The sequence below is a fragment of the Martes martes genome (assembly GCF_963455335.1).
Source record: "Martes martes genome assembly, chromosome: 1".
Taxonomy (NCBI): domain Eukaryota; kingdom Metazoa; phylum Chordata; class Mammalia; order Carnivora; family Mustelidae; genus Martes; species Martes martes.
In genome coordinates, this window is record NC_137888.1 from 65,274,141 (window position 1) to 65,295,989 (window position 21,849).

A 21,849-nucleotide genomic window follows, 5' to 3' on the forward strand; every position below is an offset into this window, starting at 1 on the left:
AGTAAACATGTTTTTCCCTTTGGTGCAAATTATGTTTTGACTAATTTTACGTAAGGCATTCTGCACCTAAGGACAAGATTTAGCAAATATGTTCCTGAGTTTAGTGTCAAATCAAGTCAAGAGGACTAAGTAATTAATTTGTGGCTAGAGATTTAAACCTTTTTTTTTTTTTTTTTTTGGCCTTCTTTTCTGGGGAAAGAAGAAATGTGGGGGTGGGAAAATAGAAATATTATTTCATAACATACATACCTATTTCTTCACTACTTGTTTTACTACTGCCCTTTGCACATCTGAAGGCTGTTGGTATAAAAACAAAAATGATTTAACTTGGTTTGCTCATAAAATTATTCCATATAAAGATCCATGTAAAGATGATACACCCTGCAATATGGTATATGTGTTGGTGTGTTTATGTACCAGAATTAAAACTGTAGTATTTGGATTAATTTTAAATGTCTAATGTTTTGAGGCAAATGAAGCTACAAGTTAACTGAATTTTAAGGAACAGACACTTGATTAGCTTTTACCATTTTACAAGAAGCAGGCCAAACTCTGAGAACATAAGAGATTGCCGACACTATAAATCAAAGCAAACAAACATATTCCTTGCCATCTCCTCAGATTTTCCAGCCTCTTCTGCATTAAGGATATAGAACACACACATTTTTAGAAAAGAGACTGAAGGGAAAAAGAGCTCTCTCCCAATATGAATTTGTTCCCAGAAATTTTGTCTAATTACACTCCTTGGGAAATATAAATTTTATTCAACTGTATTCATAAATCATATGCCTTGCCTCTTCCCGACTGAAATAATTTTGAGTGTGCTATTCATTCAAGAGCCCGAAATGGCTATTAAATATAGGATACAATAAGGCAAAATTAAGATGGGATGTAAACTCCCATATCGTAGTATTGATTTTAAAAATACCTGGGTAGCTGAATTGATATGTACGTAGGATTTATCTATCTTATAAAAATTATTGTAGTCTAAGTGTAGGTAAGATTCAAGGTGAGATACATCAAACTGCTCACACGGATACTTCAGTAGCTTTGTGGATCTTGACTTCACAGGGCTAGGAGCCAGATTCCACTTTGCTCCTCTCAAACATTTGGATGGCTCCATTACTCCCTTTCCTGAGCCTTTGAACACAGAACTAAGTGTCAATGCCTAGGCATCCCTGTGGCTGCTGTTCATTTTCTAGGTCTTGTCTCAGGTGAGGATGAAGTCCATCTCCAAAGGTAGGAAAAGCCCTTCTAAGAAAGTACTGCTTGCCTTCTGGCCCCCTCATTAGCTGGAGGCACTCAGCAGCTAATCTCTACCTGGCCGAGACCTTAAGGATCCAATTAAAGCACTGACATCAACAAATTTTCTTGTGGGAAGGCTGGGGTGGCCTCTCCTTTCTGGAGAAGAGGTTGTGAGTAGAAACAGACATTTGGTTGACCGTCCCTCCCCAGTTTCTGACAACTCGTGGACCCCATGCTGTGTTACACAGCAGCTTCCGTTTCCTCTGGACACATTCCCTTAACATGCCCGCTGGTGAGCGTTAGAATATGTTATACCTGAGAGACAGGAGGCTGAATCATCACTTTGGGTCACTTCCTTTCACAACCTTCTCCATGAAGAGCTCTGCAACCTGACCCCTCCCTTTCCTCACTACTCTTTCTAGAACACCTATGAAATGGCATCCACTACCACTGTTCTCCTGAAATGAGACCCGAAAGATAGGTTGGTCGGTACTATTTGGAGGGCAGTCTTTCAGGCTTTTAAATTAAAAGGGTATTGTGCTCAATTCCAACTCAAACAGGGCAGGAAATAGAAGAGTAGCGAATCCCAAACAAACACAAGTCAAAGCCATCGGGAGGCCCATCATCCCACTAGTGCCATCTTTATGTTTGCATTTTTCCCTCCTTTCCCCCTAGCCCCTGCAACTGGTAAACATGTTTAACTATTTTTCAAGTATAAGCTAACCCCACCACCACAATAAATAAAATAAGCAAACAAAGGAGCAGACTTTATCCAATATAAATTCGTTTTTATTGAAGCAGCAGTCACATGACTTCATATCTAGCCTTTAGATTAGGCCTGACAAGAGTGAGCCAGCCCTAAAAAAAATGATGTTTCTTTTTGCACTAAGAGACATAACATGTTTACATACATCATCCAGTATTGGAAATGAGCAGATTCAAACACAACATGTGTTGGTTACCTGGAGGTACAGCCCCACGGTTTGTGGTGTTCATATATTTTACAAATACTCCCAAAGACCATTACTAATGGGATGAAAGTTAAAAGAAAATACAGCTACACCAAACCATGAACACAGTAATCAAAGACAGCAGCTTATACACGTTTTAAAAATTTGTCCCTTTCAAGGACATTTTCTTTCTTTTCAAAGCAGTGTCTGCAAAGCTTCCTCTACATCAAATCCAAAGGTTTCCAAGATGGAAGCTGCACCTCTTGGGGCTACACAATGGAATACGATAATTTAAAGAACGAGAACTAGTGTTCATATCTTGATTTTAGAACAAAGATCCATGTTTCTCTAATTGGAGGAACGGAGATGGTGATGTGACTACATATTGCAGTAGCAAAATAGGCAGGGTAAAGAAGAGGGGTGGGTACTGAAATAAAGACCACACACTTGTGAATTTTAATTTCATTTCCAGGCTAACCTACTTTTTATTTAATGCAAATTACAGTACCAGTTAACTATTTCCAAACCAAGTCACATAGAACAAAATGTATTTACAAGGGAATGGGGAAAGGGAAAAAAAAACATTGAGCATACTTTTCACAAAAAAGTTTATATTTAAAATGAAAAAAAAATCAGTCACAGAGGCATTCAAGTAGTAATAATGTTATACAGATTTTGCTTTTCCTTTATATCAAGACAGATTTGCACAAGTGTTTGCAATAGTTTGTATACAACCCACAGTCCTTTATATATATATATATATATATAATAAATTTTGTTTAGATTTGTTTTTAAGATGGAAGTGGTCACGCTAATTGGTATGTGTACAGGCCCAAGTGATCCATCGGCAACACATTTATAAATGCAAATTTTACAGGCAAGCACATTTTCATACATCTATCTGTATCTGCCTGTAGACAGATATAGTAAGAAAAAAAAACTTAAAAATGAACACAAGGAAGTCTACTTTGTCAAGCTAACCCCTTATGTACTGGTTGTCATTTTGCTTTTATTGCAGAGGTGCAAAACGGAGCAACAAACTTGAATAAAACATCATAACCCTTGTGAAAATAATCCAAACCCCAGGGATTACTTTCAAAGCCTCTCAAACGTAGACCTTAATCTGGGACTCTACTCTGCTTCTAGTTGTCTTATTTTTCAGTGGCTCAGGTTTCTACCAGAAAAGACAGATTTTATTGTAAAGCATGCTTACTTTATTTTTCTATATAGGGGAGAAAGTGTTCGGCTCTGTGATTAGATGATCACTAACATGAACAACAGAAATCAGATATAATTTTCGTTTAAAACAAAGGAAAAAAAAAACCCCAAACTCCTGGGGATCTGGCATTGGCCAAGCTTCCTTTGGAAGATTCCAAAGTTAAATCCCTTAAAAAGGAAAGGGAAAAAGAAATGAAATGCCAGTGTCTTTATATCCACAGGGATAGAGAATACAATAGTCCTCTCAGAAACCTTTGCATTGGTGCAGACAAGATGACTGGTTAGGCAGGCTTTGTTAAAACACAAACCAAAAATATGTGTCTAAAAATTAAGAGGACTTAAGAAACAGACACAACATGTCACTGGAAAGAAGGTGCAGTCTTCTGCCTTGCTGGAATGAACACATGATGTTTCAAAAATAGCAACCTTTGGTTTGGTAAAGTTTGTTTTTTCTTCTACTCAAGACATCTTATATGGAATACTTGGAGGCAAAACAAATTTTAATTTTTTTCTTTCAAAAAAGGCCTTCATGATGGGCACACAGTAAGAATTAAATTTTTTAAGAAGGAAATGAAAATGACATTCCACTGAACAAGGGGAGAGGTGGCAGGAGGGAGGGGATGGGCTGAGTTCCCTCGTTAATAGACAGTCCTCTCGGCACGGTGGCACTCAGCGCAGTAACTGCTCATAGTTGCACTAGAGCATTTTGGACCGCTGATGGAGCAGAACCTGATACTATTAAGAAACTTGGATTTATAAAAACCAACTCTCTCTCTTTCATTTGGGAAGGAAGTAGATAAAGGGGAGAGAGCATGGAAGGCTCCTGGAATTTGCTGTTTCTAAGACCCATGGAAGGAATTTGGGAAGAGATGAGCAAACTCAAATCTATTCGGTCTCTTCCAGCTCTAGGGCTGGCTCCCTGGCATGACAAAGTCCCTGGGTGGACCAATTATGAAATGAAACCGGTCACTGCTACTGACTGAGGAGGAAACAGCTGCTCAGAACCAAAACGGAGGCAGGGCTTAAACGCAGTGAGAGCATGAACACGGTTTCCTCTTTCCACTCCTGAGCATGGTATCACTGAAATTAACTGTGGAAGGGGCAAAGACACTGTTAGGAGTGAGTTATTATTTCAAAGGGAAAGGGGTAGGACAGGGAGACATGGATAGAAAAACCAATTAAAATTTGAGAAATGAAAAACAAAAACAAAAACAAACACATGGAAGCGAAGGCACTCCAAACTATATAGATACACTATACATTGCTAGAGTTATTGTTACAATAATACAGGCCGGCACCTACTGTACAGAGTTAAAACTATATGGCTTTAAAAAGCTCGTCTACATTTTGTCTGATTATTAAACAGAATCACTGCCCTGAACAGTAACTTTTTGCTCATTAATTAACAGTTCCTGGGTCCACATATTTACATACAAAACAATAAAACTTAAATTTAAAAACATTGAAAGAAAATATAATGTACAAGCTTGAATTTGGTGAGGAGCTTTTTATTATTATTATTATTATTATTTACAAAAAGATATTCAGAGACCTGGATCTCACTTGTATAAAAGAGTTCTGTGATACCACCATGATCCTTGAGAAAGAAAAATCACGGACCTCAGCCCTCACACACACACATACAGAAGTGAGAGAAAAGCATCTGACTTTTCTCTTTTTCTCTTACCCCATTCATGGGGGCAAATGGGGGGGGGTGTTTCCTAAAACAAGCACAGATTTTTGTGGACTCTAGCAAATATACTAAGTCCAGAGTAGTGTCTGTGTCCAAATGTTTGGCTGGGCAGTTTGATGTGAAAGCAGGTCCTTTTCTCTGCCATAGACCTGCTGTTCAGCTTCTTTATAAATCCTTTCTGAAAATGGTCTACCACAGCATTCCCTTTTGGAATTACCCGGCCAAATACTTTGATTCAGACTTCTTTCAAAGCTTAATTAGCTCTCAGAAGCACATTATGAAATGTAGAAGTCAATTTGTTCGATTTGGTTTGACTGAGTGTGTTTCCTTTCTCACGAACTCTGATATAACCAGAGGTTGGAGAAACCCCTTTTGTGGCCAAAGAGCTTAGCTAAACAGTGAGTGAAAACTAAGATGGCTCACAGTTGCCCTTCTGGGTACTGGTTCACTTCAGCAGGCAGTAGGACTCTCTTGGAGAGTCGCACACACTTGGTAAAGAAGCAGGACAGGGCACTGGGACCTGCGTTGAGGGCTGCCAAGAGACTCCACTTCCAAATCACCTGGAGGGCAAGACCCCTAACACGACCTAAGGTGGCAATGAGGAAGGTGAAGGGAGGTTACACACGATCAAGGGCTCAGCTCTATCGCCCTACAGTTATCAACTAACCTTGGAAGGTGTGTAGGGAAAGACTGGGTAGAAGGGAAAGGCGGCCATCACTCAAGTGATCTTTAAATGTAAAGTACAACTGATTGTGCCTTAAAGATTCATAGGTCAAGTAATGGCCCATAAGCACCAAGGTGACTAAGGTTCATTTTAGAGTATATAAGGCCCACAAAGATGTCAACCTTAAAAGTATAAAACAAACTAGTTGTGAAAATCTATTTCCTCACTGCAAACATAATCCTTCAATCCTCTTTGCTTTCCAAGGAATATTGCTTTTTCTTCAAAAACAGGAACTGAGTCTTACACTATTCACTGATACACAAAGAAAACTGAAACAGAAACTCTTAGCTGGGTATGGGGGGAAACATTCTTCTCATGCTTCAACCAGCTGATTTTGATACTGTGGACAAAAACAAAAATAAAAGGCAGTATTGAATCTATGTATATATAACATATATACATACACACATTTATATAATCAGCTTTCCTATAAAGTCAGCAGGTACACGTGACTGTTTATACCATTTTGATGTGTAGTTCTTAATATTCCTACCATCTAAAACCACAATGGTCTATCTGACATACATCAATAAATAAAATTTTAAAAGCATGAGGTTAAAAAAAAAGCTGAAATTAAATAGAGATTCTAGATTTGGATTTAAAATTAGAACTATGTGCAGAATGTGGCAATTTCTGCAAGCTCAATTTGTAATTAAAAACATGAAAAATAAACCAGTAGACTGTTACAGTTCACATTATTTAGCTATAATGTCCTCTCAAGTGTATCTTTCCAAGGGAAGCAACTTTAGAAACAAATGTGGACAAATTCATTCACAGTGGTGAGATCTGCTCTTGACCTGTCCCTTCCTCCAGGTTCATCGGCTTTTGACCTCTGCAGCCAGAGTGACTGGCTCAACATCCTTTTCAGTCTTCTGGTCACTAGTTTCAAAGTGTACTAAGACTTGCAGAGAACCTTTGGTCAGGCAAACAAAGATCCACCCTCAGAGCACGTATGCTCCTCCTTTGATAGCTTCCAATTTAAGTTTCTTCACCACTACCACTGATTAAGAGCAAAAGAAAACCTTATCAAGTCAATTAAGAATCTTCAAAGTTTATTGACCTCCCTGGGTTACATACAAATGATACACATTTTCTTTTTTGTCTGCCACACCTGCCACCAACATGCCAAAGGCAAGTCTTCAAATACCCGAGGATATGGATTAATTTTACAAGTGACATTGAAGTCCCCACTGAGTTACACCTGCTAAGCTCCCAACCAATTTCAAGCTGTGCACTATACCAAAGTCTTACACTTGACTTTAAAAGAAAACAAAGTTCAAAAAAACTTCAGCACAGAACAAAGTCTTCTTCTTTTGCGGAAGGGGCATGAGGCAGGAGTCCTGTTTTAAAAGTATACAACAGCAGACTTTTGATAAAAAAAGATTGTCGTGGGAGAGAGATTGTGTGTTCTAGTGCTCCGCTTTCCCCTCCCCACAACCCCTCCCACCCCTGGATCTCCCTCAAAGTGAGAATACAATGAAATTGGTTTGTATTTATAGATATTTTACAAGGTTAAATAAGAACAACAATAATAATAAAAAAATTGAACACTAAAATGAGCAGGTTTTTTTCTCTTTTTAATTTTCTTTCCAAACGTGACCAGTGTTGCTGAGTGACACTCAAGTAACTGGTGGTTTTTCCGTGCAGCTGCTGGCTGCTCAGGGCTGTTCAGGTGGAGTTGGAAGCTGATGCAGAAGCGGCGTTGTTGGTCTGTCCACGGTCTCCGGCATTAGCATCTGCAAATCGAAAGTCCCAAGAGAGAGCATGAGCAATGCTTTAACACTCCAAAGAGAAAAGTACACTGCCTCAACTGCAGACTGTGAGCTGTGTGGTCTTTCAAGCTGTATCTGAAAAGGTTGCTTAAATATGGCCAATACTATGAAATCTGAATTTCTTTCTGCTTAGAGCTGAGTCCATGCCTTGGCCTGGTGTTTGGTGCAGGAAAGACAAATGTCTTTGAGTTAGTTGGGGCCAGAGTAGCAGTACATGCATGAATACTCAGTTGGGAGTCTGGCTCACTTGAAAATAAATAAGTGAACAGTGCACAGCTGGGAACACTTGCTAAACATTCTGAACTAGGTTACAGTTCGCCATCTGCTTAAGTGGGTAAAACGGGTGGAGGCACTGACCGTAACATGGGTCAGCACTGAGAGGTAGAAGCACCATGTGTAAATCAACCTCAGCTGCTTACTTTCTAAGTATTGTCCTTCTTCACTATTTGTAGAAATGGAAGATAATGAGCAAAAAAGGAACAGCCACTGCAGGACTGATTCACTTCTTCAATTCAATGAAGCATCTTGCAGTCAAGTATCTTGGCACAGAGCTTACTTCACCTAATCTTTTGGAAATATGTCTAACTTTATATTTAACTTTAACTCCCCTACCCCCCCTTTGAAGGTCCATCATTATTTCACAGCACCTATTAACATTTAAGTGGGCATTTGGTTGCATCTGGACCAGCACTGCCTCTCAGGCAGGCAACAGACTGCCATTTCAGTTGCCCGTCCAGCCGTGTCCCTGTGCCATCGTGCATGTGACTGCTAATACATACTCCTGGGCATACTTTCTCCCAAACACTTGACACTGAGCCCTGAGCAAGAAGAGAAGTGGCTTGACTGGGATGGATAACTTCTAAGAGACATCTTCCTGGAAGTCATACTGCCCTTGACCATCAAAGCTGGTGACACCAAAAAAACAAGTTCCGAAGTTTTGTCTCCCTAGAGACTGAAATGCTCCTATATCCTTTGAAGAGTAAACAACTGTCATGGCTGAATGTAACATCTGTCCTTGGATCTTTTTTGTTCAATTTTTTAATTACAGCAAGAAACAGAAGACCCCGAGGACACACAGGAACGCTTTACTTAAGGATTAGCTGTTCAGTTTATCATTCCAACGGCTACTCTATAAAAACTACACTTTTCTAAATTCCTGATTTTCCTGCCCTCAAAATAATCTGCCCTTATATATATTTAACTCAGCCTTTGGGAAAGAAATATCAAACCTCTCAATTTGACTAGTTATGTTTAATTCATTTAATTTCCTTCAAAAAAACTTATAGCTGCTTCTAGTCCTGTTTTCATGAAAATAAGTGCAAACATTACACTATCAGGGTCCATGCATGGAGTCATATTAACTCATTATATGGCACCTGGGACAGGTGGCAAGGTATATGACACAGAACCTTTCTCCGAAGGCAGGTACATGCCTTTTCCAATAATTACTACATAACTATGTCTAATACTTCAGTCATGACTCCTGATCTTTCTTAGATATGCCCTTCCTAGTGTGAATTTTACTCTTCAATGATCACCCAAATTCTGTCATCAATGATAACATCAATTTCTGTCCAGGTCACATGTTCCTGTAAGGTTTTCTCAAGAAAAACAATCATTTTTGTAATTCAGGCACAGGCTGCTTTAACTTACTGAGCCACCCAGGTGCCCCCACAAGCTGCTTTAAAAACAAGCCTAGCAAATGCCTGAAAGGCTGCAGAGCTATTTCAGAATGATAATGATCCTCACAAATCCAAACTTACTGTAGCATTTCCCATGAGTCGGATGATACTCAGAACCTATGCGTGATCATCATCAAACAGCACTTCTTTCTCATTTTTAGTATGGGAAGAGGACAGGTAAAACTTTCATGTTCTGGTCTTCCAGACTTAAGAGATTTCCCAATCATGAGGAATTCACCAGCTTGACCATGACAGGCATGAGCTACACTGGAGGACACCCACTAAGGTTCATTTACGTAGCCATCCAGTTCATTATGTTAATTTACTCTCTAGCAAAATCCTATTGTGTGTATGAATTTGAAGAAGCAAATTCAACTTCTAAATAAAATTTGAAAAGACATGTAGTCTCCTCAGGTTTGTAATTTAATGATTTCATTATTTTTTTCTCTGAATTATCTCCATATCCCCTATTAAGTAAAATTTTAACAGCTAAATATTTTGATTATAAATATCCTTGAAAGCTAAAGTCATGGCACTGTATTCATTCATCAAACAAAAACAAATACCCTTTGCCTGCTGCAACAAATATATTTAAAGTCAAATTATATACATCCTTTGTGAGAAAAAGAACAGAAAGATGTTTTTCAGAGGCAAAGTACAGGGAGGAGAAATACAACAAAGAAAATGGAAAGTTCTACAACCTCACGAGTAGCTCCCATAGAACACCAGGCTTACTAACTGAATAAAACTACATTTTTTAAGTTCTTCTTGGTACATACTTACTTTGCTCCTACTGCCAATTCTGTAAGCTTATTTTACATAGTTGAGTTAATATGGCCTTTATACAATAAAAATGTTCATTAATTAAAAACTGTCACTGGATTTGGATGTTTAGGAATTTCTTTAACATTTCTTCTCAAATATTTAAACAGAAACTCCTTAAAAGGGCACCTAGGTGGCTCAGTGAGTTAAGCCTCTGCCTTTGGCTCAGGTCGTGATCCCAGAATTCTGGGATCGAGTCCCCCATCAGGCTCTCTGCTTTGGCGGGGAGGCTGCTTCGCCCCCCCGCCCCCTGCCTGCCTCTCTGCCTACTTGTGCTCTCTGTCAAGTAAAACGAAAGAAAGAAAGACAGAAAGACAGAAAGACAGAAAGAAAGAAAGAAAGAAAGAAACTCCTTAAAAGCACCACAATTCATTTTGCTCCTGTCTCCAGCATTCCCTTTCCTTTTCACATTCAAACTGGTAAAAGTGAGGCTTCCTGGCATTATGGTTTTAAGGATAGCTAACAACTTTTGATTATAAAGCATCCAATTCAACTATGAATAACCAAAGACTGTACAGTCTCGTTTTTAGTCCTGAGATGCTATCCTGAAATTCAGTGATACATCTTTCCTCAATCTAGTCCAGCTCCACAAACAATGAGAATGAGACCCAGCTGTACCACTTAATAGCTATGTACCACTTAACAGCTTTGTGACAATAGAACAAGTTATTTAACCTCTTTATTCCTCAATTTCCTCATCTGTAAAATGGAGATACTACCACCTGTCTATGAAATAAGGCCTAGGAAGGTCTCAGTACAGTACCTGGGTATAGAAATTGTTCAGTAATAAAAAAAATAAAATAAATAAAATAAAATAAAATAAAATAAAATAAAAAGAAATTGTTCAGTAAGTGGAAAGGCAAAAGAGACATCTAAAAATACATAAACTGTACAGTTTAGTGTGACTATAATAATCATCATTACCACCATGTCAGTGGCAGCAACTGTTAACATTTGAATGCTTACTAATGTACCAGACATCATACTATGTACATTGCAGGTACACCAAGAAATAGGTGCAATTATTGCCCCCACTTTGCAAATGGGAAAATAAAGGCACATAGAAATTAAGAAATGTGCCCGTGGTTGCAGAGCTAACAAATGGGAGAAATAAGCACAGAGGTATTAGAGGAAGAGAATGATAGCCTTTATGGGTACTACCAGGGACAGCAGATAAGATTTCCTAGCAAAGGAAGAAAAGAACCTAAGGGGACTTTCATTCAGACCTAACTCCTACATAATCCACTATGATTTCTAGAAGCCTATTTCTATTATCTGAAAGGGTTACTACATTAGAACAGATTTGGGAATTTATAACAAGAATTAAAAGTACAGTTATTTTATTTCCTAATTCTCAGTCTGTATAGTGTATGCAAAGATAAAAGTGTTTTGGAAACAAATACAGAGGTGATTATTTCAAGCTTCCTGGAAACCAATGTCCCTTATCATCCTTCTGATGCTACTTCAGAACCAAGCAATCAACCAACCAAAGAGGGACTTGAGGAATAGAGAGTATGATCAGCTTTGAGGGACAGAGGTATTAAGATCATTCTTACACACTTGGTAGCCCCCTTCCAAGATGGCCCCAATGAGTCATGTCTTCTGGGTGTTTATGCCCTAATATAGTCCCTCCCCCCCAAAATAGAGCTGACCTATGTAACTGATAGGATATTTGCAGAGACAATGGTGTATGACTTTCAGAGTTAGGACATAAAAGATGCTGTGGCTTCTACCTTGTCCTCTTTCTTGGATCAGCTGGTCTATGGAAAACCAGCTGCAACAATGTGAGATACTTAAGTGGCCTTATGAAGAGCTGGTACAAAATGGCAAAGGACTGAGGCCTCTCGCAGCCAGGACTGATTTGCTAAGCACATAAATGAGTCATCCTGGAAGTACATCTTCTAGCCCCAGGTAAGCATTCCAATGTCTGCAGCCCTAGCTGACATTTGACTACAACCTCATAAAAGACCCTGACCTAGAACCATCCAGCTAGGCTGCTTCTGAATTCCTCACCCACGTAAACTATGTGAGATAATAAATGTTTATTCTTGTTTTAAGCTGCTAAATTTTGGGGTATCTTGAACATACATACAGGTCAAATAAGTTAAATGCCAGGTAGAATTTATGCCCACAAGCCCATGAGAGCATCCCTGACCTAGTCCCTCTACAAGATATGTATGTCCGCTCCTAATAAAATATACAAAAGACAAGGAAAATTGCATCAGATGATCACTTGTTTCTCCCTAATCTAAGAAGAGTCTATGGTTCTATGGCTTTTGTGCTGGATATGGCAAAGGGAATTTGTACATGTATTTAATGAAACCAATTTTATTCTGTGTGACTTCAGAGATAAAAATGACAAGTGGGGCAACCCCATAGCGAAGCTAAGGGTGATGCCCCCTAAGGTATCAGATTCCCAATAGAATCCATGAGGCTGCAACTTTTATCCTAGACAAAATTTTTATGTGTAAAATTCCATATATGATACACATATATTTTTCTAGGATTGGACCCATAGTTGCTCCCCCACCTCCCCTCCTATATTCTCAGAGATCTATAAGAGTTGCTAGATAAGTGAGTCATGGATTTAATGAGCTGCTTTCTCAATACTGAGGAAAATGCCCCACCTAGTTGCTCAGGTCATAAACCAAAAGTTGTCACCATGATTCTTTCCTTTCCCTACTCCCTACATCTAATGCATCAGCAACTCCTGTCCATTCTCCCTCCAATCGTGTTTAATCAAATGTGCCAACGGGGAGGGAAGGAAAGTGAATGGAAGACCCCACATTTATAAACTGTTTATTTAAAAGTGTTTAAATAAAAAGAGAGCAGCAAATAAGAAAACGTTGGGAGGAAAGCATAGTGAGTAAACATAGGAGGCTGGGGTTCCAAATGTTCTGCCACCATGAATCAGTATTCTGCAACTATGGATCTATCTAAAAGATAAAGCCTTTTAAGTGATACAAGTGTTCACTGTTTGGCCTGAAATGTTCTATCTGTACTCTCTTATAGGTTGGCTGCTAACTATATATGGTTACTTAATTTAACTGAAATTAAGTAAAAATAAAAACTTCATTCCCTATTTATCATAAATACATTTCAAGTTCTCAAAAGCTACAAAATCCTTAATATTTTTTATCATTGGCAGATTAGCAAAAGTGCATATTTCAAATCAAATTCTTTTCATATTTTACATGTACTTTATGTTTGGTTAACTTTAAGTACACTTTTATTTCCTTATTTCCTTTATGCTCTCTGATCCCATTTCACACGTTTCTATTTACTACTATTTCATTCTATAATAGTTACAAATGTCTCATGACAGGTCAACTTTTCTAAAAGATAAAATTTATACTCAGAAAGTTCCTATTCAAGCTGTTCCAAGTGGAAATATCTTTATTAAAAAACTATGTTTCAGGTGTTAGTGTTACTGACAGAGGAACAAAAAAGATCAGTTTTCACAGAAAATCAAATGTACACTCTAAATTTACATTTAAATTGAAATCATAATCTACATTAGTGAAATAAAAATATAAAGTATAAAGGGAAGGACTCAATTTTCGTTTTTCTCTTTATAATGTCTACTATGACTTTGACAATTTGTGGTGTATAATAACGAGGGGGGGTGACCCTTCCTCAGCAAAGCATTATTACCTCTCTTTTTTCATTTTTCTGAGGAAAAGGTGTGACACAAGACACCAAAGTGGCTTCACTCATTTCAAAAACATAACTACAATTCAGATGCCAGTGAGCCAACCAAAAAACTAACAAAGTTGGAGGGCCTGTCAATAAGACCTTATATCTTATCTGCCAGCAGCAGAGAGATCTTAGACACTCTGGGCTCAGGGGTAGAGCACATTTTAATTAGGAGTATTGGTTGCTCAGGGTAGGTAACTGAAGGCCGTGAGGACACAGGAAACATTTTCGCCTTTTAGGTTAAAAGACCTAATTTGGAACAAAGAATGAGAAAAGGAATATGAGTATCAACAGGTGACTTCAGGCAAGGAACTGAGGAACATTTGAAGAACATCTAGAAGAATGTTTCATACAACATTTCTCAACTTAAGATGATTTTACATTACTTTTGGAGGGGGAGAAATTCAGGTAAAAATTTTGACTCAATAGGAGAAAACATGTTTTGAATAAAAAGAAACAATTTCCTTAAAGTGATACTTAACAACGCTCTGAGGAAAATAATGACTAAGCAGGCTTGACTGTAGGTATCTACACAGAAAACCAACAGGAGCCAAAAGGAGGAAATGGGTACAGCACTGTACCTAAAAAAGACACCCACACTCTTTGGCTACCAAGTTGGTAATACCTAAAAATATATGTGCACACATGCATGTAGCACCTTCCCCACCCCACTCTGGGCTGGCTAATGTTAAGGTAATGGGAGAAATGGAAAAATACGTGCACTGCAAGTGGGCAGTATAATCTGGGATAAGCTTTCTGGAAGGTATTTTGATATATATCAAAATGTTAAAAAATTTATCTTTTGACTTGGCAATTATACTTCTAAGCACTGACATATAATACAAATGTCTAAGAATAAGAAATCAAGTTAAATAAATTATGGTACAGGCTTAGGATGCACAGTTATATACCCCTATCCCTTGAATAGCAGGGCCCATTTAAAAAAAAAAAAGAAGGCATCTCTCTCTGCCCATTCATACACAGACTAAAATATAAAATGATGTTACCTTTCATTATCTTTGGAATTGAGAATACGGAAGACTTTTATTTTCTAAAATAACTATATATTATTTTTTAACAGAAAAAATCCCCATATTTTTAAAAGCTATGTATTTTTAGAAATTCCATATATATTTGGGTTAAGATAAAGAGACAACAGAAATGAAAGGGCTGGGAAAAGGAACACTTGGGGGCAATACCCTGACGATGATAAAACCAGACAAGAAATGGATACAGCACACTGTACACTGGCAAAGAGGCAAAGGATAATAGTACTTGGGGAGGGGATGAAACGATGATAACTATGATTTTAGAAAGTATTTGATCCATGGACTTAATTTGTCTAACATTTCAACTCTCAAAATTAGTAGAAACAAACAAACAATGGGATAAATTACTCTGGGTTTAATTCTGCCCAACTAGAAAGAACTGGTAGGTGGCAGGAATTCTGAAGTAATAGTATGTAAAGGGAACCACGGGCCCTGGTTAAATCTGAGCCATGACCTCAGTAAAATGGATTTCAAAAAGTTCAGGGAATAATAGGTTTGATTTTACAGCTATAGTTTTCAAAAGGAGCTCAAAACTGACAAGAAGTAGAAAATTAGAAAAAAACAAAATTCTGACCAAGCAATTACAAATAATCTCAATGCAAAATAAAGGGAGAAGAACCAAAGAAGTCAACTAAAAGGGTTTTCTCTGATGAGCTCATCATTTTAAATACAGGTAACTTTAAGAAGAAGGGCACACATTCAAGGAAGAATAGAAAATAACAATGTGAACCTATAAAAACAGGTCAGATTTGGTTTAAATAAACAGCATAAGGTATTCAAAGCAAGGTCCAAAAAATAAATAAATAAATAAATAAAACCCCCTGACCAGGTAAAAAGAGAAGACAGACCTTGTCCAACTCCTATCATGATTCCCTTTTCTGTTAGAAGGGTTTTCAACCTGGAAAGGATATAACAAAAATCCTAATAAACAAAATGCAGCCCAAGAAAGGTGAGGGGAATCTACACATTTTAAATGTCTTTAAATCCAGAATCTAAAGTCCAAGAAACAAATTCTAGAATGGATTACAGAAACTCACAGTGGACAAATAGCAGACATTAGAAATCTCCCTAAGTCTTAAAAAAAAGTTTGATTTCCATTCTTGACAGTGATACCTTAAGGATGGAAAACTTTCTTAAAAAATTTTTTGAGAACAACAAAACATTTTACAAAGTTTTCCAAAACATCATTAAAATGAATATTGTAAGGTTGGTCTGTAGCTAAGTAAACAACAAGAGGGGTAAACAATCATTCAGAAACCCCCAGAAGAATAATCTCTAGTAAGTCTTGCTTTTAGTACCATTTAACTTATTTTATCAGTAATTTGAGAAAAGGCAAAAACATCTCTAAGGAGGCCCTGCCTTGTACTGTTTGATATGTTTTATTAGCTGCTTAACAGTGGCAAAAAACTGTTATGTTTATGAAATGTGTAGGTGATATATAATTGTATAGAAAACCCAACAACCTGACACTTAGAACATATTCAGGATTAGGATTTGAAACCCTCACTAATATGGAAGGCAGTGAGCTATTAAAATTTGAGAACCTTTGTGTGTAACCCAAGAATAGGATCACTGAGAAGAAGAAAGTATAGGACGACAAATTTCAGGGTGAAAAAAGGATAAACTTTCTAACAGAATGATACAAAGATGGAATGCGTTTATTTTTGTAGTAATGAGTTTCCAGTTACTGATATACAGAAGCATGGGATAGATGGCTTCTTCTTAGCAGATAGTAAGAACATGAGTGGAAATCAGTGTTTTTTAAATTTAATAGCATAATCACTGCACTGAAGGAAACCTTACTCAGAAGACTGATATATAAAGATAGAGAAAACTGCTCTAGCTGAAATTCTCTACCATATCTCACACTTAATTGACATGGCATTGGACTACATGATCTCTAAAGTGGTTTATATTTGAACAGTAAAACTATAATTTCTCAAGATTTTTTTTTCTAAATAGTTTAGACAAATGGTCTCCCAAATGGAGTAAATGAGAGGATGTCATGGAGAAAATAAGAATTTACATATATAAAAACATGTATATGTTAAAATTATATATTATATACACTAAGGTTATATACTAAAATTAAATATTATACACATATAAAATTATACTTTATGGACTATTAAGAATAGTATATATAATTTCAAAAGTTTCTCATCAGAGCCATGATCAACTATAATGCCTCTTGATACTGAGATACTTTTTAAAAACAATTTAGAAAGAATATGAGAATTTTTGAGAGACAAAAAAATCAAAATCCATACCCACTAATTTAACACAACTGTTTCAATTTTTGTGTATTTTTATCTTGTCCCTATCCACACGCAAACATTCATTTTGGCAGTTACCAACATGCCACATAAGATCTGGTAAAGATTTTTACAAATGTCTATAAGCTACATAACTGATTTTTTTGTGATTATATAAAGAGATTTCATAATGTATCAAAACAATTTCTTCCTGTTGACCAGTCAGATCAGACTGGATCTCCTTTTTGTTATTATATAATTATTCCTATTTCTACCTCTATACATGGTAGCTTTCTGTCTTCTGTTAGAAGTATCCTGAAGATTTCTGAAGTGGGATTAGTGAACTAAAAAGCATGAACTATGATAGTTCTTGTTCTATATAGTAATGCCTTCCAAAAGGTCTTAAAATCAATTCACTTGCAGTCACTTTCTGAACTCTGAGCATAACACCAGCTAAGTACCTTGTACACATTACATCTTACTTCTTACAAGTCTATATAGCGGGTATTTATTATTCCTATTTTATGGATAAGGAAACTGAAGCCAAGAGAGATAACAAGAGCATAAATATTTTAAGGTCTTATTAAAGAATATAACCCACACTGCCAAATTCTTATTAAAAAATATATATATACCCATACATACATATTTATTTAAATATAGATAGGCATCAATGTCACACGATCAAGTCTTTCATCTAGATCAGCATTTCCTGAGATATGTTGGGTAACATACTTGGTTCTCACTACTTCGGCCCCAAAGAAAACTTTTCCCCTGACCATAATGTGGTGTTTTGCCACTGACTCACACTGAGGGGCACTTAAAAAAGTATCCATATGAGGCTCATTATTACATTTACTGTTGGAATGGTAAAGGAACTTCATTTAATCTCTTACAGTAACAAATCTGAGGCCCCAAGGGAGAAATACTTCTCAAACAGCAGGCCCAGAAACATTTTGCTTCTCCTAAGCCATCAGGGCGCTAATCTAATGAACAATGGGAAATTTTAACATGTAACATTCCTTTATTTAGCCACTAGGAAGCTCAAAGCAGTATCTGATATCCCCTTTGGTAACTATCAAGATACTCAAGGCAGGCATTTTTCTCAACTAATTAAGTCTGTCCTTAGCCTCAGCCTACTATTCCTCTATTAAGTTCCTCATACTCTTATGTACTTCAACTTTGAAGTAAACTCTCAGGATCAGAGTCCAATCATTTTGCATATTTATGTCAAAATGTGATATAAATGGCTTTAAGAATATATATATAGCAATGAAATTTTGGGGGGGTCTGCTGTAACTTGTATTGAAGCCACATAAAAATCAGGTTATACTAGGCAATTTGCCCAAAAAACCTACTTTAACTTGTTTAGTATCTCACACTAAAGAAATCATTTAAAATTACCCAAAACTCACCAATCATAATTGGCGCTATTGTATTTCTAACTTCATTTTTACTCATACTCTAAAGCAATTCTAATAAAACTCCTGGAATAAGCTCAACAAGTAATTGCATTAGTTCAGGGTTAGGGGCTATTTCATGCTTTGAACAAACAATGTCATATAAAATCTAACTTGGGTTAGGGATTTATTAGGTTTATTAATAGCTCACATAAGCAACTCTATCTTCCTTCTAAATAAACTGGTCACAGTTTTAAAATTCTTATATTTAAAAAATTTAAACCACAATTCAGCACATTATTTTATTTTACAAATTATTCTAGGAGAGCAATGCCATGCATTTTACAGATCGAGAAAACTAGTAAGACATATTAAAACTAAAAAAGTTCAAATGACTTTCTCAAACTAGCATGTGCTGATGGAACTAGAACTAGAAAAGAAACCTTTCTTTCCAGACTCTTTCTGGAACGAATGTAGGCCATGGACTAGAAACATTTCTCAGCTTTATTAGCAATGCTCTAAAAAACTTTTGCACAGGAACAAACAACAGTGTGCCAGACAACAGGAGATGGATTATGACCTTATTGTGGAATTGCAAGAACTAATAATGAAAGATTTTATCTCCTGCAGCATCAATGCCCTTAGGCAAAAATACATCTGATCCAACTCAGTTCAATGTATTAGATGATTTAATGAAAACAGTGTCAGCTCCTGACATTTGCTTTTTAGAGGGGGATAAAAAGTGTACCAAGTTCTGAGCCCAATTGTGTTATTGCATTTCTTACTTAATTTAAACAGCATCCAGTGATTCTTTAAAGAACTTTTAAATTCATTCAAAAGTTGGATATTTTCAGAATATCTGCAATTCTCACTAAATAAGGCCCCATTGGCTGGCTAAGAGATCAGCAGTATACCAGAGCTCTAACCTGGGAGACCATGAAGGCTTTTTTTTTTTTTTTAAAAGATAGACAAGATATAGTCATATTCTGATCTAAATCTTAAATGTATTTGCATTAGTTTTAGTCCTTTCAAATGCTCAAATTATACCAATCTGTATTTTATACTTGTTGAAAGTTTGCCTCTCCAGCATACATACTTAGAATGATGAAACTGAAGTAAAATATCTTCAATAATATTACATTTGTACAGATTGCTTTCTGCTATGAGCATCTCATCTAATGTATATTTATCAAGAAATTATATAGAAAGCATGACTTTAAAGGTAACTAAGAGGACAGAATTTAACATTATAGTAAGATATTTATAATTTATATATAAAGTATTTATGGGGTCCTTTTGTGCTTTTTTGGAAATAAAGCAACATTTTATTCACATTTATCCATTTGGCTGTGCTATGTTTTTGAAATTTGGAGGGTATTAAATGTTCACATACATCAACATGAAATAAAATGGAGGTAATCATTATCTTTAAAAAAAAAAATAGAATGTTTTTAGAGAAGACACTTATGTTCTCACCTGAGGCTGCTGTGGCATTTGTAGGGGTTGAAGCAGCTGCTTGAATCCGAGCATGAGGAGGAATAAGGATGGTAGCTAGAGGTGGATTACTTGACAGTTCTAAAGAAAAGGTAAGACACATATTAGAGCTCATTCTTAACTCTGTATGTGAAACTACTTTTATTGGTAACAATAAACATAAAGTACATTCAAACATTGGCTTAAAAGAAAAAAAGACATGATAAATGTACATCTAAAACTAAATCAATGAGCTAATAATCAACTTACAGAGAAAGTCCACAGAAATGTTGTACATAAAACTAAGGCACTATCTGCTAAAATTAGAATATGTTTGAGAATTAAAGGGAGCTTGGGGAACTAGACTGGCCAAAAGTTTGAGAATAAGCATATTACTAAGATATATTTCCATCTTTCATTAATTCAAATATACTGTGTGTGTATGTGTGTGTAGGTACCACTGCATGCATGGACCAACTACCCAACTGTTAAAGTATCGTTGCTTTATTAAAAATAAGATTGCTTTTATTCCATTCTATTTTGCTTTCTAACTCAGTAAGATTGTTACTTTGAAATAGGCTTTTTACCAGCATGTGGAAGTTTGAGCTGAAGGAAGACACTTACGACTGAGCTACCCAGGCATCCCTGAATTAACCATTTTAAAGTACACAGTTCAGTGGCATTTCATACATTCACAATGTTGTATAACCATCCAACACCTCTGTCTAGTTTTAAAGCACTGTCGTTATTCAAAAGGAAAACCTTTCAGCAGTCACTCCTGATTCATCCCTCCCCACCAGACCCTAGCAAAGAAAATAGTGTTTTAATACTATAGTTTAAAATGTTTTCTGAGGGTGCCTGGGCGGCTCAGTCAGTTGGGTGTCCAACTCCTGATTTCAAATCAGGTCATGATCTCATGGTTATGAGATTGAGCTCCGCACTGGGCTCCACACTCAGCACAGAGTCTGCTTCTCCCTCTCTCTCTGCTCCTCCTGCTCTCTCTCAAATAAATAAATAAAATCTTTAAAAACAAATTAAAAAAATAAAAATATTTTCTGTTGTAAAGCTCCATTACTGACTTATTCAAATTGGCATCTAAATATCTAAAATTTGTACTATATGATACCAGATTCTGATTAAAAAACAAAACAAAACAAAACAAAAAACAACCAGCAAGCCGATGCCAAGATTTGTGAAAGATGAATGGGAGCAAAAGCCTAAAACTGAAAGAAGACTCTTTCTGCTTAAGTGAGAAGATGTAGGCAGCTTCTCAAATTAATAGATGGAAGACAGTTGGAAAACTACTACTCTACTGATCAGGTTTGAAGAGATGCTGTTTTCTCAAAATCAGCTTTAGTAGCTATATTTGTTGTCACTGAGGAACAGGAAGATCCTAGGGTGTTTTATTTCACATTAGTCCTATTTCAACCTAAATCTTATACCTAGGAAAGCAAGAGAATCCCTATTACCATGGCTGATGACTCTTATGGTTCTAGAATAAAATTAATGGATGTGGTAGTTACTCTTCATTAACGTAAAAAGGAAGATTCACCATCCCATTTACAATTAAAATCTGCTAAAAAGGCTTCTTTAAAATCCATCTATCCATCCATCCATACCACCTATCAATACTGAGCAAGAAACAGTGTGTTTCATGTAGTATGTCTCAGGACAGAGAAAAAGATAACTGTCTTTGATCAACAGAAATTGAAAATGGAAAGACAAATAAGCTAGCAAGAAAGGCATTCAACCTATTCAGGATACGAGCACTTTTTTTTTTTTTTAAGATTTTATTTATTCTTTTGACAGAGAGAGAGAGAGATCGCAAGCAGGCAGAGAGAGAGGGGGAAGCAGGCTCCCCACTGAGCAG

The 21,849-nt window shown here is 36.6% G+C and overlaps 1 protein-coding gene across 2 annotated transcripts in view; it reads right to left on the reverse strand.

The window, feature by feature from the left end:
- Positions 1–6,587: 6,587 nt before the first annotated feature.
- Positions 6,588–21,849, reverse strand: part of GSK3B (glycogen synthase kinase 3 beta) — a 210,069-nt gene continuing 194,807 nt past the window's right edge. For both annotated transcript variants that reach the window (XM_080807994.1, XM_080807993.1), the window contains 2 exons: positions 19,983–20,081; positions 6,588–7,566 (listed from right to left, as the gene is read on the reverse strand). In XM_080807994.1, coding sequence (XP_080664120.1) covers positions 7,499–7,566; positions 19,983–20,081 — 167 coding nt within the window. In that variant the 3' untranslated portion in view covers positions 6,588–7,498. The remainder of the gene's footprint in view (positions 7,567–19,982; positions 20,082–21,849) is intronic.